The 13248-nt window shown below is 56.8% G+C and overlaps 1 protein-coding gene across 20 annotated transcripts in view; it reads right to left on the bottom strand.

Moving 5' to 3' along the window:
- Positions 1-13248, bottom strand: part of GRM4 (glutamate metabotropic receptor 4) — a 111214-nt gene that overhangs the window by 22366 nt on the left and 75600 nt on the right. For all 20 annotated transcript variants that reach the window (XR_010946870.1, XR_010946871.1, XR_010946872.1 and 17 more), the window contains exons 5-6: positions 11680-11834; positions 9188-9328 (exon numbers count right to left, since the gene is read on the bottom strand). Coding sequence is in view for 17 of the 20 variants with exons in the window: in XM_067753295.1 (XP_067609396.1) it covers positions 9188-9328; positions 11680-11834 (296 nt within the window). In the remaining 3 variants the exon portion in view is untranslated. The remainder of the gene's footprint in view (positions 1-9187; positions 9329-11679; positions 11835-13248) is intronic.

Genomic DNA, 13248 nt, shown 5'->3' with positions numbered 1-13248 from the left:
AAGTGTCCATATAAACACATACTCTATATATTGGGTTGACCAAAAGTTCGTTTGGGCTTTTTTTAAGATTTTTTTTTTTTTTTGATGTGGACCATTTTAAAAGTCTTCATTGAATTTGTTACAATATTGCTTCTGTTTTTATGTTTTGGTTTTTTGGCGCGAGGCATGTGGGGTCTTAGCTCCCCGACCAGGGATCGAACCTACACCTCCTGCACTGGAAGGCGAAGTCTTAACCACTGGTCCATCAGGGAAGTCCCTCGTTTGGGTTTTTGTAACATCTTACGGAAACCCGAACAAACTTTTTGGCCAACCCAATACACAGCTACACAAGGAGCATGACACTCCCACAAGCACGTGGTCATTCAGATTCACTGTCGCTGAGGAGCCCCACGAGCAGGTCCTGACAAGGATATGAGTGCAAGTGTTTCATCTGGGAGGTGATGGCTGGAAGCAAAAATTGGGGGTGAGGAAGCGAGGCAGAGACGGGAAGGGATGGGAAGACACTAACGCCAGGTGTGAGGCTCAACCCCGTGGGGGGCTCTAGAAAACTGTGTGGCCTATGACTCAGGGCTGCCCCATCTGAGGGGATAAGTAGCCCCACTCCCACCAGTCTCAGGCTGCAGACTCCCCCCGGGGACATTAACTCCATTGGCAAAGCAGGGCTGGGGAGCGCCGAGGGGACCTGGGGCAACACACCCACAGGTTCAAGTCCACACGTGTAATCGGCGTAGGTGTGTGGACATACCACACACATCTACACACATATAAACTTGCACCTACATACAAATGCACAAACATACACACCGGTTTTCATCCCTTGTGCAAACTTCCAGGGAGCAGGATAAGAGGGTCTTAGGATGCCCCACCCCCAGGGAGAGCTGTAGTGCGTGGTTCTGCCCTGGACCAGCCATATGACCCTGGTCAAGTAAAATTTACGTCCCCCAGATGTAAATCCAGGGTAATAACACTTACCTTGAGGGGCCACTGAGAGGATTCAAGGAGGTGCAGACGTAAAACACGCAGCATCATGCCTTATACGTAGTGCTCTCTAAGCCTCCGTTTTCCTCTCCTCCCTAACACTTCCCCGCGGAAAACTCCCCACCCCTGGAGGCCTCCACCCCAGCCCTGGGCCGCCCCTCCAACCTGTCTGCAGCCCGGCACGTGCTGGGTCTTCCCAGACCCCCAAAAGATGAGCGTGGGGTGCCCACCCCACGGACAGGGGCCCAGGTCAGCGCCCACTGACACTCAGATGGGGGAGGAAGCTGCCACCTGGGTTCCTGGCCAGTCCCCCTCTTTCCTGACTCTGCCTGTGGTTGAGCCATTCTCCTCATCACCTCCCTGGAACACGCAGGTCTTTCTGAGGGTCCCCGAGTCCTACTCCGGAGGCCAGGCTCCACCACCCCGGCATCCCCAGAAGTCACAGAGCAGGCTCCCCCTCCTTTCCGGGTAGGGCACCTCTAAACAACTCAGCCTGGTGCCCCCACCCCTAGATCTGTTCCACCAAACTCCGCCACAGCTCTCCGCCAACTCCCGTCCTGGGGAACCCTGAGCCAGCCCCAGTGTCTTGGGGGGTTAGGGGTGGGGGCCCGTAACGGTCACCCCCTCGGGGGCGGGGAGGGGAAGAGTCTTGCCCAGCAGCGGGGGCAGGGGGTGGTGGCTCCTGACTCCTCCAGGTGCTCTCTTTCTGGCTCTCAGTGGTGGTACAGCCCAGGGCTCCCCGAACTTGAGCCAGCCTCAGGCCCCTTTTGAAGGAAAACAATTCTGTCCCAGGATAATCCTAGGATGAATGTGGGCCCAGGATGAAAATATTGACATCAGAGGCTGAAGCCCTGGCAGTGACAGCTACTTCCAACTGCAAATTATCACAGGAGCAGAGAAATTGTCTTTGCAATCTGTAAAGACCGCTTTCAGAAGGCCGTCAAATGAAAACGCCAAGTTCAAGAATCGTCATGGAGCTCCTAGGTCGCTGAGAGTCTGACCTCAAGAACGTATCCCCAGATGTCCACAGACCCTAGTTCAAGAAACAGGACGTGGACGTCCAGCCAGATGGGAGCAGCTCGACACCCCACCACCCATTCAGCCTCTCACTGGCCTGCCGAGTTGCTTAGCATCTCTGAGCTTCGATCCCCTTTTCTGTAATGAGGTCGGCTCCCGGGACCATTAGAGAAGAGTGATACCTGCAGCAGAAGCCACACTTGGCACCTGCACAGGCCAGCTCCCAGGGAAGGCCATTCTCTACTCCTCACTGGTTCTGCCCAGCCCAGGGGCCTGGGCTTAGCTCTCCCAGACAGGGTCAGACTGGGGCCAGGGGTGAAGGGGAGGCAGCTCGCGGGGCCGAAGTCACAGCCAACCCCCCACGTGGATGCCCCTTCTCCCCCATCACCCAGCCATGCTCCTTTTCCTTCCAGGAGCATCTAGTTTTTCCTCTACTGGATCTTTGCTGTCAACATAGAAATACGTTTTAATTTCTTCCATTTAAACAGAAACCCTTTCTTGACCCCACTTTTCCCCCAGCTAGCAGCCCTCTCTCCCTGTTTACAACAAAACTTCTCAGAAGGGTTGTCCTTACTCATTGTCATCAATTTCTCTCCTCCATTTTTCTCCTGACCAACCCCAGTCTGGGTTTTGCACCCACCTCTCCCAGGAATCTCCGCGTGGCTAAGCCTGACCCTCCACCCCCGCCCCATCTCAGTGCACCACCAAGAACCTCAGAGTCATCCTTGATTTTCTGCCATCTTTCTCTCACCTCAAATCCTTTAGCAAACTCTTGAGGCCACACTGCAAAACTGATAAAGAATCAGACTCCTTCTTACCATCTCCATGGCCACCACCTGCTCCAAGTTCCCATCACCTCCCACTTGGACTACAGCCCCGGCCCCTAACTGACCTCCAGCTCTTTCCTCACCCCCATCTCTGCTCCAGGAGGCAGCCAGAGTGAGCCCATTATAACATAAATCTGATCATGTCAATCCTTTCTCAAACCCTGCCATGGCCTTGTCTCATTTGGCATTAAAAGACTAAATCCTTACAAATTGCCGACAAGGCCCACAGACCCGTGCCACCCCGCCCCACCTCTCGGACCCCATCTCCTACCTGTTGATCTCTCTGCTCCAAGCACATGGGTCTCCTCACTGCTCCCCAGACCTGCCAGGCCTGAGCCTACCTCAGGGCCTTTGCACATGCTGTGCCCTCTGCCCGGCATGCTCTTTCCCAGTCACCTTCCCAGTGAGGACTTCTGACCTCCTGATTTAAAGGTGCAACATCCCTAGTCTCCCAGAACTCTCCAGGAGGCCTCCTGGATCTGTCCTCTCTGGTCTCATGATTAAGCTCTCTGGAGGCCCTCAGCTCTGACTACTGCGACCACACCATCATGTACCACCTTGTCTCCAAGGCCATATCATCTCCCACCTGCAGGGGGAGCCCCTCAGGGCAGGTCTGTCCCCTTCACAGAGCCCAGCACAGGGCTGGGGACACAGTCAGCCTCTGAGTAAACGCCAGCTGCACAAGTAAGAAACAGCACTGCGGGGAAGGGCTCAGGACCCCTGTGGCCACCAGGTGGCTGACGGCTTGGGCAAATGTGAGTTCCTCTAATGAGCGGCACAACCTGGCGCATACTAGGTAATCCCAAATGTGGGTCTTCCTTCCTTTCCCCAGGTTCCTTTAGGAATGTGGAGGTGAAAAGAGCCACGAAGCCAGGCTGGAATAGCCAGAGGGCCCTGGGGCTGGGACATCAGCTGGCCTGAGGCAGGACATCCCTGGAGCCAGATGGCCAGAGTTCAAATCCCAGCTCTGCCATTTTCTACCTGTATGACCTTGGGAAAGTCTTTAACTTCTCTGTGCCTCGGTTTTTTCATCTGTAAAATGGGTTGCTGTGAAAAGCAAATGCAAAACACTACAACAGAGCTTGACATGTAATAAATGCTATATAAATATCAGCTGTTGTTATTGATATTGCTGCTGGCACAGGCTGGGTGACCAGCATCTCCCCACACATCCCCAGCTGCCATGCGGCCACCCTCCCTCTCAGTACTCCCGGCCCCTGGGAGCAGCAGGCAGTAAATCTCTCCTATCTCCTCGTAAACCAGGCCTTCCTCCACTCAGCCATCACCTGGCTGGCAGTCCTGTCAAAAAGACGGATGCCACATCTACCTTGTTTTCAGCTTTAATTCCCAAGCCCTGCTCTGCGGGCTCCTGGGGAGGGGGCCAGGAGAGGAGGTGGGAGGCGGGCACTGCCCTCCCGCAGGCCTTGACAGCTGCAGAGACGCCCTGCTCCGTGACCCCTATCTCGCTCAGGTGTGGAGCAGCCCGCAGGCCACCTTCTAGTGCTTCCGGCAGATCCCCTCCACGCCTTCTCTGGGAAACCATGAGAAAGGCAGCTCTGCTAGTGACAGGGCTCTGGGGAATGGAAGTGGGTAGTATGATCCCCATTTTACAGTGAGAAAACTGAGGCCTCAAGAAGTGACCTGCCCCAGGTTGCACGGCTAGGAAGGGGCAGCACTAGGACTCACACCCAGTTCAGGGGGACTCGCACAGTTGTGTATTTGAGAAAGAATGGGTGCCCACGACCACTTGCCGCTTTGAGACACACCAGCCCAGTCTCCAACTGCCAGTATCTGCCACTCTTCTGAGACTCTCTGGCCACAGAAGCCCTCTTTGCCAGCCATTTGGCATGTGGAGGCACTGAGGAATTAACACCCTCTGGGAACAGCCAGCAATGATTGACGGGAGTTGGTGTACACACACCCCAGCTCCCTCACACCTCCAGCGGGATGACTGCCAGGCGTGCTCCTTTCTGTCTCCAGAGCCCCCGGGGGAGTAAAGTTCCAGCTGCTCACAGTGGTAACCTGCTTGGTATCACACCCTTTATGTCTGCCTTCCCTCCCCTGCCAATGTTTCCTGGGATTCTCTCCCAAAGAAACGACTGGCTCTCAATTCCTTGTCTTGAGGAGAATTCAACTTTTTTTTCATGCAGGCCGCGCTGCACGGCTTGTGGGATCCTAGCTCCCCAACCAGGGATCGAACCCGAGCTCTTGGCAGTGAAAGTGTGGAGTCCTAACCACCAGACCACCAGGGAATTCCTGAGGGGAATTCAACTTAACACAGCCTTGAAGGATGGATGGGATCTTCCCAAGTGTAAGACCCCAGCATGAGAAGGTCCTTCCCACCCTCTGAGAAGGTCATCAGGCCCGTCTGTTGCCCTGAGGAGGGAAGGCATGGACTTTGGCAGAGCAAAGGGCAGGGGAACACAGGAGTGGCACTCGCTCATGCTGAGATCGTGGGCAGGGCCTGAGGGACTGAGACAGGCAGAGGCTGGCTATTGAAACTGTTAGCAATGAGGGGACCAGAGTGGGCCCACCCGGTGTGGATACCAGGCAGCCTGGAAGAAGTGAGCATGGAGCTTGGCTCGGGAGACAGAGTGAGGCAGGTGGAGAATACAGGGCTAGCTGAGGGCAAGCGAGACGATGGCTGGGGGCGTGGGAGGAAAGGAAGTGGGAGAGGCAGGTGGGGCACCAGCTGGAGAGCCAGGCTGCCTGGGTACGAAGCCAGCCCTGCCAGTTCTCTAGCACTGCGATGTTCACCAACCACCTCAGCGTCCCCTTCTGTAAAATGGAGGCAACGCTTGTGACAGCCTACACCACCCACCCTCAGGATGCTGTCCTCCCCGTCGGGGATCCTACAACGGACAGAATCCTTACAGCAGACTTGAGCTGTTAAATTACCCAGTCGCAGGTAAATCCCACCTCTCCCCCTCCCTCTCTATCAACAACAACCACCATTCTGTCAGCGCTGATCGTACACATCCTTTTTCAGCTTCTTCATACTCTTCAAACACATCACCAATCCTTCCAACAGCCCACTGAGATGGGTGGTGACTTCCCTGCCCTCTCTGAGACTCAGAGAGGTTAAATAACATGTCCACGGTCACACAGCAGGGAGGAGGCAGAGTCGGACCCAGACCCTGACCCGTTGACAGGTGCCCGGTCCAGAGCCCGTACTCCATGGGTGTCACCCCAGCCCTCCTGGCCTAAGGGACAAGCTCAGCTCAAACCTGGATGGGGCCATGAGAAGCCAGAGCTGCCTCCCCCTCACCCAGGGTGGGTCTGAGGTCCCACAAACATTCCCAGCAGCTCCCCTGCCCCTCACCTCACCCAGAGATGGATGGGCTCACTGTGCCTGATGTGGGGCCGCCCAAGGACCCTTACCAGCCTCTGCTGGGGCTTCAGATGCAGCGAGAAACATCCAGGTCAGCTGGAATATGCTGTCCTTCCACCCCTCCCTGTGGTGCTTTGCTCATGCCCTCCCCACTGCCTGGGGAGCACGCCGTCGCCCCTTCCATCACCCGCCTCTCCTTCTGAGGCAGTGCTTTCCATACCTGGCTGCACATTAAACCACAGGGGCACCTTTTAAAACTCCTGATGGGGCTTCCCTGGTGGCGCAGTGGTTGAGAGTCCGCCTGCCGATGCAGGGGACACGGGTTCGTGCCCCGGTCTGGGAGGATCCCACATGCCGCGGAGCGGCTGGGCCCGCCCGTCCGGAGCCTGTGCTCCGCAACGGGAGAGGCCACAACAGTGAGAGGCCCGCGTGCCACAAAAAAAAAAAAAAAAAAAATCCTGATGCCCAGGTGGTACCCAGGGCCAATTACATCAGAATGTCTGGGGCTGGGAGCCAGGGATTGGTCGGCATTTGAAAAGATCCCCAGGTGATTCGATGTGAGGTTCCCAGCCCTAGATACACAAAAAACCCACTGGGAGAGCTTGAAAAACAACCCACCCCTGAGGTTCTGCTTAGTGGGTCTGGGGGGGGGCCCTAGTAGAGCTCTAAAAGTTCCAGGTGATTCTGATGCACAGCCAGGCTTGAGCACCACCCTCTTACAGTTCACCAAGTGCCTCCAATCAGCTTTCTCACCTGCATCCCCAGACACCCTCTGGGCTGGCCTACCACCAATCCCATTTCTCAGATGAGAAAGCTAAGGTCCTGACAGGGTACAGCTGGCCTCAGGTTCCCAGTGAGAGTCTACACTCTCCTGAATCCTGATCAAGCCCTCCTTCCCCACCTGCTCTGACAGCCCACACACCTCCCTGAGGGCACCTAGAGAGGGCCCGTCCCCCCTCCCCCCACCAGTTCACCAGCAGCCGGGGAGTCCTGAAGAGGACTGGGAGTCTGGAAAGAGCTTACAAGGACTGACCAAGGCCTTCTCCCTGCCTGCGCCTCCCAGACCAAGAGGAGACTCCAGAAAGCCCCTCTCCCTTGGTGAGCCAGACACAGGGGCCGAGTCACCCGCTTATCCATGTAGCCCCCACTTTCAGTCCCACCCATCCCCATCTCCAAGCCAGGTCTCGTGACCTATAATCAGGGTGAAGATACAATCTTCTATCCCCACTTGGGGACTTTTGAGAATAAAAGGGGATGCTCTCAATAATTATGCCAGGAAGAGAGAAGTAAACAGGATGCTCCTACCCATGAGGGCCCAGCCTCCCATGCCCAGGCATGTTGGTACTTCTTACACCTTTGTTGTGATTACTGCCTCATAAGGACCTTTGCTGTGCAGCCTTGGGCAAGTTGCTTGACCTCTCTGACTCTCCATAGCCTCCATAATAAGGGGGTCATAAGAGCCCCTAGAGTTGCTTTGAGGGTGAAATGAGATGATGTTGTTAAAATATCTGGAACATAGTAAATGCATAGTAAAGAGTGGTGTTTATGGTTATTAGCTCACGCAAGAACATCACCCCTATGTAAGACAGACATGCACATATATACCTTCTCTTTTAGACACTCACGTACATACACAGTCACATACAGTCACACACACAAGGGTGTACACACACTGCTGCCTACACCCACAGGAGTTTGCCTTCGTCCCCAGGGGACACCCACAGTCTTAAGTAGCCACGATTGCCCTGGCCACCAGAGGTCAGCATGCTCCTCACCGGCCCACCCACCTCACCATGCTCCCTCCTCCCCTGGCCCTAGTGGACCCACCCCCCCACCCCCAACTGCCAGTGATTCCATGCAGCATGTCCCTGCGGCTGACCCAGCGGCCCTTGCTCATCTGGCCCTCTGCCCAAGCTGCACCCATCAGTCCAGGAGACTGTAAGAGGGAGTTCATCATCCTTGCATGGCCACCACTCACAGTTGAGGGGTACACAGAGCCCTCCCAATGTCCCTGACGCCAGGTCCTGCTGCAGAGCTACCCAGACAAAGAGAGCACAAGGACCCACGTCCAACTGTATCAAAGGTGAACGCGCCAAGACGGCTACCACAGGGGTCTGAGGGCCTAGAACTCAGACCTGGGTCCACATCCTGCTCCACCACCTTTCATCTGAGGGAACTCAGGTCCCTTTACTTACCTGCTCTGAGCCTCTGTTTTCCATTCTGTAAAACAGACCCATCGTCCCATCCTCCCGTGGCTCATTCCCTGTCCTTTTCAGGACTCTGCTGAAGCGTTACCTTGCAGGGGGGCCATCCTCTTTCTTATCTATTTTGTTTCTACTGCACTTTTTTCCTTCTGACATAGTCTATAGTTTACTTACATATCTCGTTTATTGTCTGTCTCCCCATTAAAATAAAAACTCCAAGAGCTTTTCGGCTCTTTCATTCACTGCTATAACCATGGTGCTTAGAAAAGGGCCAGGGAGTGGGAGTCAAACTGGTGTCTGTTGAGTGACTGTGGGAACCTGGAGGGGTTAGAGATGGTTTCTGTAAAGTGCTCAGACCGGTGAGCATTAGGATTCACAGGCAGCTGGGGTCAGTCAGGTCTGTGGGCTTGCCATAGGGGCGTCCAGATGAAGCCCAAGGTGAGCAGCCAGACGGCACCTCTGCCCAGACCCAGGAGCCCCTTCCCCTACTCAGCAGCGTCCTACGGCTGATGGTCTGAGAGATCACCGAGGTTTCAGCTACCCTAAGCCCACCCACCGACAAGGCCCTGGTGTCAGACCTTGAGTCAGTCCTGGCCCCGCCCCTTATGCCCCCCACCTTAGGGCTCCGCCCCTTCTGGCCCCCAACTCCACCCCCAGGCAGCACCGCCTGGCCCCTGGACACTGCTACCCCTGCGGCAGTGTCCCGTAGCCACCGCTCACCCCACTTGACACTCTCAGCCTTCTCCCCCATAGCCCCACCCCCTCAGGGCCCACCCTGGCCCCGCCCCCTGAGGCTCAGTCCCACGCCCCCCCCCCACGCGCGTGCTCACTGGTGCACTTCTTGACATGGCTGCCTTTCTTGAGCGCGTGGCGGCTCAACTTGCAATGGAAGTTGTCCTCCCAGAACTCAGCAAACCAGATGTTGCGCCGGTTGTTGTCCAGCGTGCGGCTGGAGAAGTAGCGGTCGAAGCCTGACAGGGAACCAGGATGTCAGGACCTCACGCCTCCCTTCCCCACCCGCCCCCTCCCCTTCCCTCTTCCCACAGCTTTCATGTGGCCCAGGCAGAGGGAGGCGGAAGGGAAGAAGAGCACATCCTCTGATCCAGGGCCCAGCCGGAAAAAACAAAATGTGGACCATTTCATTTTCTTCACAATGAAAAGAGCTGTATTAAATTCCAGGGAGAGCCTGTGTAATCTTACAACTGCTTCCTTTATGGACGAAGTACAGGATGAGGGTGTTTCTGCTGCTTCTTAACCACCAAAGTGGTAATATGGGGCCTCTTTGAGAAGGAGTCACTTGGGGGCCCAGAGATTAGAGCAGAGAGGCTGGTGGGGGGCAGGCACTCAATCCTGGGAGTACCTGAGCATTCTAGTTCTGAAGAGGAGACCGGACCAGAGAGTGTAGGGAATGATCCAGGTCACACAGATAAGATGGGGGGCTGGATCTTCCTCCTTCAAGTCCAGAACTTCCCCATCACTGACAGAGGCAGCCTCCTTCTCCAAATGCTCCTAAGGGCTTACCCACTCTGCTCTAAGCCTAGAAAACCCCATCCCAGGGTAGGCAGGCTGGTGAGTGAATATCGCCTTCTCTCTCCTACCAGTGCCCCCTCTCTATATATCGTGATCATTCCGTGTCATGGGCACAGCTGTCTGACTGTCGGAGCTGTCAGGGAGGTGCTGGCACTGGTGGGGGACTGGCCTTAGAGCAGAGTTTCTCAACCTTGACCCACTGACACTAGGCCCGATCATTCTTTGCTGGGGTGGGGGGCCGGAGCGGCAGGGGGCTGTCCTGTACATTTCAGGATATTGAGCAACATCCCCGGCCTCTACCCACTAGATGCTGGAAGCATCACTCCCTAATCGTGACAACCGAAAATGTCTCCAAACATTGCCAAACGGCCCTTGGGGGTCAAAATCACCCCCAGGTGAGAACCACTGCTCTAAAGGCTCCTCTAATGTCCCAGAGAAAAAAGGGGGACTTCCCTGGTGGCGCAGTGGTTGAGAGTCCGCCTGCCGATGCAGGGGACATGGGTTCGTGCCCCGGTCCGGGAAGATCCCACGTGCCGCAGAGCGGCTGGGCCCGTGAGCCATGGTCGCTGAGCCTGCGCGTGTGAAGCCTGTGCTCCGCAACGGGAGAGGCCACAACAGTGAGAGGCCCGCGTACCACAAAAAAAAAAAAAAAGAAAGAAAAAAGGGATTTCTCTGGCAAGTCCAGGGTTCAGATCCCAGTTCTGCCACTTAGTAGCAAGTATGTGTCACTTACTGCCACTACATGTCACTAAATCTCTCTGGTCCTTAAATGTATTCACCCACTAAATGTGGATAAAAGTTTCTTTTGAGGTTGCAGGGAAGACTGAATGAGATGTCCGTAAGGGGCCTGGTGTCTGCAGGTATCAAGAGCCGCAGTTATTGTTATTTCGTGTTTATCATGGCTTGAGGCTGAGAGGGGAGGTGTGGAAACTTCTGCGGCCTATGCTCCCTCTGCCTCAGGGTGAGTAGAGGACACGGCGGTATGACCCACATCCCTCCCCTGCTCAGGCCTTGGTCTCTTGGAAAGTTTGGTGGAAGCAGATGTCTGCAGGCCTTTCCACCTCCATCAGTGCTGGATTCTATTGACCAGAGCAAGAGCAGGGGAGAAGGCCCTGGGAGCCTGCCTCCCCCATGGGGAGGACAGTGAGGTCCCTGCCAAACTGAGCCATGAATAGGAACTTCACGCCTCACGCACAGCAAGGTTCTGGCCAGAGCAATCTGTTCCTGCCCAGGGTGACTGGGTTCTGTCCCAAGAGGAAGGGATGCCGGGCAGGGCAGGCGCAACGCCTGCCCCCACACCCAGGGCCCGCCAGACCCAGGCGGGCTCTGCAGGGAGGCCGCTGCCCCCTGGCATGGCATGCTCTTCTTGTAGCTTGCTGGCAGTGCCCGGCCCGTTCTAGCAGAGGATGCGCTCCAGGCAGGGCAGGGATCTCACCTCTTCTATCCCAGATGGGAGAAGGGATGAGAGTATATAGGGATGAAGGAGAGTCCTTGATAAATGAGCCTCCTATACTTGCCACCATCTCCCACACCCACAAATATCTGAGACGGGAGGAAGAAAGGTCCTGAATCTGGATTTGAATCCTGCTGGGTTAAGTGTGGCCAGAAAGGCTTCCTATCCCAGAACCCGAGCACAAAGAAGCTGTGAGCCAAGGAAGAGGAAAGACAGGATGGAGGGAGACAAGGAGCGGGAGAGGAAGGGCATGGGGCGCCGATCGGGGTGACACTGACAGCGGTGGTGGATGGTGCCGGCTGAGGGCGGCGGGCGTGCCGTCCGGGCTGCCGGGCCTACCTCGCACGGACATCCTCTTGGGGAGGATAGTGACGGCACCCTCGGCCACCTCCTCCAGGTGCAGCACAGGGGCGATCTTGGAGCCCCAGCTGTCCGAGCCCATCCAGAAGAAGTGGCCGGTCTGGTTGGCCTTCCGGGCCGCCTCCAGCACACGCCTGTGGGAACACGCACCAGCCCAGCCCAACCCAGCCGTGTCTGCCCGCGCGGCTGCCGCCACCCTGGCCACACCTGCCCTTGGCTGACCCCCTTCCCCGAGGCCCACACCTGTCCCCCTCCCAGCCTGTGCCTGGATCCCCCATCCTGAGCCACATGAGCCCAGGGCCCATAGCCGCCCCAGCACCCGTGTCATACCCGCAGGCTCACAGTTCCCTGCTGCCCTGGCCCACGCCTGCCTGTAGGCCCACGGCTTCCCCTCTCACCGATACGGCAGCCCTAGCCCCTGTCTGTTTCCCAGACCCACTCCTGTCCCCTGGGGCTACCTCAGTCCCTTTGCTCCTCAGTTTGGACCTGTCTGACTCAGGTCCCCAGAACCACATCTGCCCAGGCTCTGTCCTCTCAGGTACATGCCACGCTGGTCCTAAGCCTAGACCCACATCCCTTGGCCCTTTCTCACATTTATATCCACTGTCTCTCTCACACCCCCCACTACACCCTCCCCCTCTGCATGCCACTTCCTTCTGTGCCAAAAGTCCAGGTGCTCCAAAGAGCTGCTCCCCACACCCTCCTGGGTGGATGAAAGGGTGAGGGCAGCCAGGGCCTCACCCCTCCGCAGGCCCACAGTGACAGTGGTCCTAGTCAAGTCAGGGGCCCTGGAGCCCAGCACAGGGCCCAGCCCACAGGAGGCTTTCAGTCAGTGCTTAACGGATGCTTGAACTAAGTGGCCCCTCAGAGACATCTAGGAGGAGGAAAATAGGAGGGACTGGGCAGAATTCTCGCAACGCACCTCCTTCCACGGGGAGAGACTGGAGCAAGCAACTTGCTCGAGATCACACAGCGAGAGGCCAGGATACTAGAAACTGTCCAGGCCCTTCCCATGGACAAGCCAGGACAGACTCCGGGGCTTGGGGTGGCCGCTGCGCCTGTGCAGGAGGTGGCCAGCTGGGGCAGGACCGCCTGGGGCTGCCAGGGAGAGACATGTTTCCCAGCCCCGGGGCCCACACCTGCCCTCCTCCATCGTCTCCTGATGGACATTTCCAGACCCCCAAAGCTACCGCAGCCCAGGCAGGTGAGGGTGAGGCTATTAATACCTATTAATACCCGCCTGCATCCGGCCGGCCAGACACGACCAGAGCTGCCAAGACTCCATCTCTGTAAGGTCACCTGGGTTTGTTTTTACTTCTGTTTGCTTCTGAAATGCCTGTGGATTTCCAGAAATGCGCCCCCCTCCATCACACCCCCCACCCCCCGCAGCTGCTCAGGGAGTCAGTCTCAGGCCCTTCCCTCTCTCTCCCAGGGGCCTCTTCTCTGGGACACGTGGCACCTTCATCCTCCCCTCCCCGCGTGTGGGTCCATCAGAGCCGCAAGGGAGGCCTGGAGTGGGGTGCGTCCCGGGGCGTAGTGGGACCCAAG

Source organism: Pseudorca crassidens, chromosome 10 (genome assembly GCF_039906515.1).
Source record: "Pseudorca crassidens isolate mPseCra1 chromosome 10, mPseCra1.hap1, whole genome shotgun sequence".
NCBI classification, from domain to species: Eukaryota; Metazoa; Chordata; class Mammalia; order Artiodactyla; family Delphinidae; genus Pseudorca; species Pseudorca crassidens.
This window is presented reverse-complemented; position numbering and strand designations above follow the sequence as displayed.